Source organism: Monoraphidium neglectum, assembly GCF_000611645.1.
Source record: "Monoraphidium neglectum strain SAG 48.87 unplaced genomic scaffold scaffold01134, whole genome shotgun sequence".
In the NCBI taxonomy this organism is placed as follows: Eukaryota; Viridiplantae; Chlorophyta; class Chlorophyceae; order Sphaeropleales; family Selenastraceae; genus Monoraphidium; species Monoraphidium neglectum.
Window position 1 is genome coordinate 1 of NW_014012494.1, and position 7,776 is coordinate 7,776.

General features: G+C 65.7%; 3 protein-coding genes across 3 annotated transcripts in view; 2 read left to right on the plus strand and 1 right to left on the minus strand.

Annotated features, from left to right (window-relative positions):
- Window positions 1-187: 187 nt before the first annotated feature.
- On the plus strand, window positions 188-2,143 carry MNEG_6769 (hypothetical protein; the record flags this gene model as incomplete). Its single annotated transcript, XM_014044753.1, has 1 exon — window positions 188-2,143. The coding sequence occupies one exon, from the start codon at window positions 188-190 to the stop codon at window positions 2,141-2,143; it is 1,956 nt and encodes a 651-aa protein (XP_013900207.1).
- Window positions 2,144-3,087: 944 nt separating this feature from the next.
- On the plus strand, window positions 3,088-5,759 carry MNEG_6770 (FKBP-type peptidyl-prolyl cis-trans isomerase; the record flags this gene model as incomplete). Its single annotated transcript, XM_014044754.1, has 6 exons — window positions 3,088-3,318; window positions 3,480-3,572; window positions 3,737-3,865; window positions 4,355-4,377; window positions 4,991-5,073; window positions 5,671-5,759. 6 exons carry the CDS (start codon window positions 3,088-3,090, stop codon window positions 5,757-5,759), a joined length of 648 nt encoding a protein of 215 aa, XP_013900208.1.
- Window positions 5,760-7,384: 1,625 nt separating this feature from the next.
- Window positions 7,385-7,776, minus strand: part of MNEG_6771 (putative domain small phosphatase) — a gene marked incomplete at both ends in the record, with an annotated part of 2,615 nt that continues 2,223 nt past the window's right edge. Inside the window, one exon of the mRNA XM_014044755.1 lies at window positions 7,385-7,681. Coding sequence (XP_013900209.1) covers window positions 7,385-7,681 — 297 coding nt within the window. The remainder of the gene's footprint in view (window positions 7,682-7,776) is intronic.

Genomic DNA, 7,776 nt, shown 5'->3' on the forward strand with positions numbered 1-7,776 from the left:
GATTGCGCAAGGGGTGAGTTGGGGGCGGCTGCGCACTCTGGGGGCCTCTGGGAGATCTGAAAACTCCAAGCGGTCGTGGGGAATTCAAGCAACCACGCGCGCTCTAGTACCTAAGGCACGCATGCGGGTGCGCTGTGACGCCGGGTGCGCATTACCGCTGTCGCATAGTGCACCTTTGCTTCACATAATGCAACGTGCCAACCGCCCGCCAATCGAATCCCGCCCGCAGCTGCCGCCGCCCGCAAACGCAACGGGCCCCGCCGCGGTACGCCTGCTGCTGTCGCGGATGTCGGAGATCGAACAAGCACACCGCCTTCAGCAACAGCAGCAGCAGCAGGAGCAGCAGCAGCAGCACCACCACCACAAGCAAAAGGGCGGCCCCGGCGGGCTCCGCGCTGCGCGTGCGGCCCCGCAGCCTCGCAGCGGCCTCACGTCCCACAACGGCTCCATCCGGCGCAGCAGCAGCAGCGGCGCGCCGGGGGCGGCGTCGGGCATTGGCAGCCGGGCGGGCAGCCCGGACATCGGCGCGGCCATGGCGTATGGCGGCGGCGAGGGGGCGCGCTCCTCCAAGCTGCAGTGGACAGAGGCTAGCAGCTGCCGCATGAGTAGCAGGGCCGGTGCCGCCGCGCACGCCGGAGCCGCGAGCAGGGGGTTTGGCGCCGCGGCCGCCGCGGCCGCGGCGGCGGTCGCGGACGCGGACGCTTTGGAAGCATGCGAGCGGGGCGGGCCGGGCGAGGCGGCTGGCGAGGCGGCGAGCAGCCTGCCGCATGCAGCCAGCCGCGGCGGGCGGGAGCAGTCCTTGTTTGCCTCGTTTTCCAGGGATCCAGCCGAGGGGAAGCTGGTAGTTGCCAACACTGTCGACAGTGAGAAGCAGGATTCGGGGCCGCCCAAGCGGGGGCGGCAGCACACAGAGGCGTCCCTGCCGACGCAGGCCGCAACAGACGGTATGGGGGCTGCTGCTGCACAAGGCATCCCTGCCAAACCTCACCAACCGCAGCAGCAGGAGCAGCAGCAGCAGCAGCAGCAGCAGCAGCCTGTGCTGAGTTCATCCCCATTGCCACAGCAGCAGCAGCAGCAACCGCAGCAGCAGGAGCAGCAGCAGCATCCGTCAACAAAGCAGCAGCGGCAGCAGCAGCAGCAGCAGCAGCAGCAGCAGCAGCCCGCGCGCCAGCCGGAAGCCGGCGACACAAAGGCCAGCGGGCACCAGGCGGGGCGCGCCGCAGCAGACACTCACAGCCCCGGGCAGCACCATGCTGAGGGCCAAGGTGAAATGGGGCCGCCCGCCAGCCTGAGAGCAGCTGTGCAGGGCGCCGCGTTGGATGTGGCACAGGAGCACAGACCGGATCCCCCACCAGCCGCCTGGCCGCGCCTCGCCCAGCCCGAGGCAACGACGCTGCAGGAACCACAGGGTGGCGTCCGCCCCGCGCTGCCAGTGCCAGCCCTGCAGCTTGTGGCGGCTGCGGCTGCTGCGCGCAGCGGCGGCAGCAGCGGCGGCGGCGCTGGCAGTGGCGGCGGCGGCGGCGGCGGAAGGGACGAGGGTTTTGACCTGCTGGTGCAGGCGGCCAAGTTTCTGGACGACGGCGGGTCCACTGCCGCGGCGCTTTCTGCGCGGGGACCGACCCCCAGGCGGCCGCCAACCGGCGAGCCGCGGCCGCCGCAGCCGCACGCGACTGCAGGCGCCCTGCCGGCGGCGGCGACGCAGGGCGCCCGATCAGCGCCCGCAATCGCCAAAGGCACAGCCCAGGCTGCGGAGCCATTTGTTAGCGAGCGGCCGCCACAGCACCTCACGACGCCCAGTGGGGGCGCGCCTGCTGAGGCAGCTGCTGGGCAGCTGCCTTTGCCCCCCGCCAGGAGCAGCTGGGACGCATCTCTTCTGCCCGCAATGCTGCGGGCACTCACCACGACCCCGCCTCCACCGCCGCCGCCGCCTTCCGCGGCTGCGGGGGCCTCGGCTGGCGGCGACGGTATGGGTGGCGACGGGCCCGCGTGCGGGGCGGTGGCGAGGCCGCAGACGCGGGCGCGGTTCCAGAGAATCATGAACCAGACCGCGACGGCAATAGCACTGGTGCAGCAGGCGCAGCAGCAGGCGCAGGCGCATGCAGCGTCCGTAAACGGGCAGGCCGCGGCGGCCCCGCAGCCGTAGGCTGGCGGCCGCGGGGCACTCTGAAGGTTGCCAGAAGAACACAATGTGAATTGCGATTGTCACGTGCATCCGTACTGCTTAATCATCCAATGACACGTTTAGTGATGACATGACCTTCATGTACGGCTTTTGCGTAATCTTCATCCTCACAAAAACTGGAAATCCAGCTGGGCAGGATCAGCTGCACAGCTGTTCGCTCGTGTTGGGATCTCCGCGTCAAACGTCGCAGGCCGGAAAAACAAGCCAGCAAGCTGCGTCTGCATGGGCCCGCAGGCACTGCTGCTGAGTGCTCAGAGACTCCGGGTGACGGCAGGATAGTCGGAGGGGCGCTCGGGATTGCTTGGGTGCGAGGGCCTAGTGGCTTGGGGCAGGGGCCCTGCGACAACCATATTAGCAGTTTGTGGTCGCCGTGGGTCACGCTTGACTCCGCTGGCGACGGTCGCATGCGCACTCCCACACGCAACCCTTTCCAATCAAGTTGTACTTGGGAAGCCACATCCGGCGCCAGCAGCCGCCGTCGATCGGTGCTTGCCCGCCTGCCCTTTCTCCTGTGGCCCCGCAGGTGCAGCGCTTCGCCGTCTTTGGCCCAAGCCGCACAGCTCAACGTCGAAGCGCCATGGGGAAGAGACGCCGGGCTGCGCCTTGACTCCTCTACCACAACCTGCTGCCCCTGGCTGCTATAATAGAACTTCAATGCAGCCACTGGTAATCTCACACGACTCAGATGGTAAATAACCCGTGGTTGCCCTTGGCAGCTCCGCTGGCGCTGATTGGAGTGGTACCGCAGTCAACGGACGGTGACGTCGGTCACCTTCTGCTCACAGCCATTGGATTCAGCGCTGATATACAAGATAGCTGCAAGTTTGTGCGTTTTATATAACAGGCCCACAAGCCGCGTGCTGCTACGCGAGATCCGGAGATCAGCGTCCGTTGAAGCAAACGCAATGGCGCTGTCAATGGGTTCAAAGGCTCACGTCCACGCCGGTGTCACCGCATCACAAGCCCGCCTGGTCTGCGTCCGCCGCCCCGTCGCGGCGCGCGCCGCCAAGCACGACGAGCAGCCGCCCTCTGCCGCTGTGCCCCGCCGTGCCGCACTGGTGGCTATCGCGGCAGCGCCAGCCGCGGGCCTGGTGCGCGTGCCTCTCGCGGCCGCCGAGGCGGCGTGCACCGACCTGGTGAGCTCAAGCCGGGGCCCCGCGAAAACTCAGGATCCTACATCGCATACGGTGACCGCTCTGAGCAGCTCTAGCGGTTTTGGGGCGAGCGACGAGGCAGAACGACAGCGCCGGCACGCAGATGTTTGAAGGGAGTCCTATCCTTGCTGCAGGCCTCCCAGCGCCAACAAGCCGCGGCCGCTCCGCGCCGCGCCGCGCCGCGCCGCGCCGCACGCACGCAGATCGACACCCCATCAGGCCTCAAGTACTGCGAGGTATGACAGTGGGGCCCCGCCCCGCCCCGCCTCGCCGATGCGCCTCCACCATGAATTCGCATCAACATTTTCGATACTCCCCGGGCCCCATCCCCCCCAGCATCGCACGCGCACCCCCCACAGATCCCGCCGCCCGCCGTTTGAATGCTCGTTCAAATTCTCAGATCGCCGAGGGCACCGGCAAGGAGCCCGTGAAAGGCGCCCTGATCCGCGCCCACTACACCGGCCGCCTGGCTTCCAATGGGAAGGTGTTTGACTCATCATACACCCGCGGCCGCCCCCTCACCTTCAAGGTGAGTCACCCGCACATCATGCCGCGTCCTGGCCTCTAGACTAACGTCGGCTGACAGCGTGGGGGCTGTGTGCGTATTTGCGTGTGTGTGTGTTTGTGTGTGTGTGTTTTGTTCTTGTGTGTATGTGTGTTTGCGCCTGCGTGTGCGCGCGCACGCGTGTGTGTGTGTGTGTGTGTGTGTGTGTGTGTGTGTGTGTGTGTGCATGTGCAAGCCTCCCCGCATGTTCATAGGCAAGCTAGGACCACCGTCCAAGTGATGAGCGAGCAATGCACGTCCCCGTTCGCGGCACGTCTCCCCTGCCTGCTCACAAATCGCCACGTCACCTCACCGTTGAGTGCTTGCATCGCGCAGCAGACAAACTCCAATCCCCTCCTCCCCTTCCAAGGCACACACACATGCGCACGCCTCCATCCTCCCACTTCCCAAACCCCCCTCCTGCCCCTCCACCTGCCGTTAATGCCAATGCACCCCCCCCCTGGTCCCTCCAAGGTCGGTGCTCGTGAGGTCATCCGGTGAGTCATGGGCCCGGCAACACCCGCACCCACACCTCCCGCCCGTGCACCCGCACGGACGCGCGGGCCCCCAACGGCCGCGGACCCGAACAACCAGCAGCGCCTGGCCCCGCCGCGGCGGCTACTTTTGCCTAAGAGCGCGAAAAGAGCATGTGCGAACCCCGTTGTCATGCGAACGCTGGGCTTTCTGACACGCCGCCCTGGCCCTGCCCACCTCTGTCGGCCCCTGTTCACTCCCGGTTGAGCCCCATGCCTTTGGCACCTTGGCCCCGCTGCCTTCACATACCATTCTCTCACCCCAATCCTTCTCGTCCATTCCGCGCCCTCCCTCACCGCCCGGTGCATCATCGCCTGCCCTCCACCCCCGGGCTCCCCAGAATTTGCTGTCCTCAACATTTTCCTCCTCATCAGGCATCGATATCATCCGCTCTTCATTGATGTACTCCTCATCACGCGCCCCTCACTATATATCTACACACCACATCATCACCGGCTTGCCCTCTACCACATGCCTGCCATCCCACCTCTTCCTTTTCCCCCATCACTCCCTGTCAATGCCATCATCCTTCCCCAACATAATCGTTGCAGCATCCCTCCCCAACATAACCCCCAGGGGCTGGGACCTGGGCATCTTGGGGGACGAGGGCATACCCCCCATGAAGGAGGGCGGCAAGCGGCTCCTCGTCATCCCCTCGGGTGCGGCGCGTGGGGCACGACGCCGCAAATGACTGTCCGAGTGCGCGCGCCGCAGGGGACGGCGGGGCGCTGTTCGGGCAACCCGCGCGCATCACTGAGCCAGCCCCGGTCTAGTCGGCCAGCCTCTGTGCGCGTTCGTATGGGCCGCCCACCGTCATGCACTACGCGGCGCTCGCGGCCTGGGGGAGCGGCGGGAGTGGTGATTGACTGCAAATCAGCAGTGCGTTTGACTTGCTTGCCTCTGTCACGTCTCATCAAACCCCCGCAGCCGGCTACGCACTAACACCTGGTTACCTGAAACGCCCACTATTCCTTGATCTCCCTCCAATTCCCCACATTTATTGTTCCACCCCCCTCCCCCCCAAAACACGCCGTCAAAACCCAAGACGCGCCCCCATTCGCCACCTAGCCCACCCCAGTACCACCCAAACGCCACCTCTGTCCGCCCCAACTTCCCCAACCCAAAACCACTTGCAACTAACCCCCAAACCACCCCTAATTTCCGTCGTCAACCCGAGCCCGCGCTCAAAACCGCTCAACACCGCCCATAACCGCCCATAATTGCCCAAACCTGCCTTAAACTGCCTGCACTCGCAGACCTGGCCTACGGGGACCGCGGCGCCGGCGGCGTCATCCCTGGCGGCGCAACCCTCGAGTTCGAGGTCGAGCTGCTCGGCCGCCGCTGACTCAGCGCTGACACAGCACAAGCACGGACGCGCCGGTGGTGCATGACTCAACGACGCGACGCCAGGCCGTTGGCGCACCCACGGGCGCCGGAGCGCCGAGCCCCGGAGATGTTCCGTTCAGGATGCAGCGGGCGGGACACCACTTGCGCCGGCGGGCCGCGCCCTGCGATCATGCCTGCCCATCTGATGCCGGCAAACGCTGACTTGGCGTGCCGCGACCAGCGGGGCTTCCACAGATGCACGTGCTTCCACTCACTGATAAGAGGGCACCTACGCACTCTCGCAACTTTTGGTTTAAAACAGCGTGCCCCATGTGGAAACAGATTTGATCAGGTCTTGTCTGCCCGGTAAAAACAGAAGCCTTTCATTACAGCACGCCCTGCAAACCAGCATGCGGCAGGGAGCCGCCAATTGATCCCTGAAGTATCTGGCCAGGCAGCCACATGCGCCGGTCGGCGGCGGTCGGCGGCATCGGCAGCGAGCCGGGGCTGGGCGCGGGGCACAATCCAATCTCCCCAAAGGGTCGAGCCATCGAGGCCTGAATCTCTGTGCAGCGGATAATGGTGGAAAAATGGGCTAGCAGAGGGATGACAAAAATGGGCTAGGAGAGGATGGTGCGTTGCTTCTTGCATACACCAGATCTTCAAATGAATGCGGCCCTCCGGCGTGCCGCTGATCAAGTGCAAAAGCGGGGCACCCAGTGTTGAACGCACTGGGCGGGGGGCGGGGAGGCGCGGCCGCCACGCCTCGCAACTGGCCCTGTGTGTGGTGCTTGCGTTGCAAGTTGCGTTGGGAGTGGAGAGCAGATAGGCTGCATGAGCCTGCAAGCAGCAGGCCGTAAAGAGCTCACCGGCCACGGTTATCATGATTGAAGCGGCGTATGCGCATGACACATGATGTATGTGAGCGGGTGCATGATTGCGTGCAGGCTCACGTGAGCGAGCAGGCGCGTGCGTTTGGGTGGGGTGGCAGGGCTTGCTCGCTGCCTGGTAGTGCGACGCTCGTAATGAGAGCCACCGTCATAAAAGGTGGGGTAGGGACAGGGGGCGGGTGCAACGCGCGCTCGCGTGTCGAAGCGCATGGGCGGAAAGTCCTGAGCAGGCTGCCATACACATGAGATTCACAGAGCACAAGATGGAAGGCGGCGCCCCTCACGCTCGAGCTGTCAACAAGGGGAGCCTCAACGGCGTGCTGCTGGTTGTCAGTGCGTGATGCAGGGGTGGCCTGGCCAGCACCCAAATCAGTTGATGCGTGAGCGCGGCGGCTGCATGGCCACGCGGCCCGCAAACCCAGTGGCAGTTCGGCAGGCACATGCGCGCCTGTGCGAGCAGACAGGCGAGTGCACGGTGCTGCAAGCTGATGTCAGCGCGGGTTCAAGAGAAGGGGCGGGGTACAAGCCTGGCTTGGGCAATGCCGCTACACGCACGCGGGTGCGTTGTGCAGGCCGCGCAGTGACGCCGTGACGTATGCAGGCGGCGAGTTCAGGAAGGCATCACCACAGTTTGAGTGAGATGCAGGCCGTTGTATGGGTGTCGGTTTCAGGCAGGTCAGTGCCACGTATATTGCACCGACTCCCTGTTTTCTGACGTGGAGGGTAGTGGAGGCGCCTCCAATTCTGCCCTTTTTCAGCACCTGAGCGCCACAGCCTGCGCCACCGCCGGCGGCGGCCCGATAAGCACGGCCGCCGACCGCCGGCCCGTCGCTGCGGCGGCCGCCACGCCCGCCGTCGCCGCCGCCGCCGCCGCCGCCGCCGCCGCGTCACGCTGCTGCTGGCGCTTCATGTGCTGCCGCTTCCGCGCCTCGGCCTCCCGGCGCTCTGCCTGCAACGACCTGTAGTCGGCAACGTTCAGGGGTCCCATGATATCGCGCACGTCAGGCGCGGATGCCAGCTGCAGCAGGCGCGGCAGGATGGACAGGAGTTCCTGGGGTTGAGGGGGGGGGGAGTGAAGCAGGGGTGGCGTGCCTTGTCGGCAAGCGCATCAGCGTGCAGGGCCGTCAGGTGTGTGTGTGTGTGTGA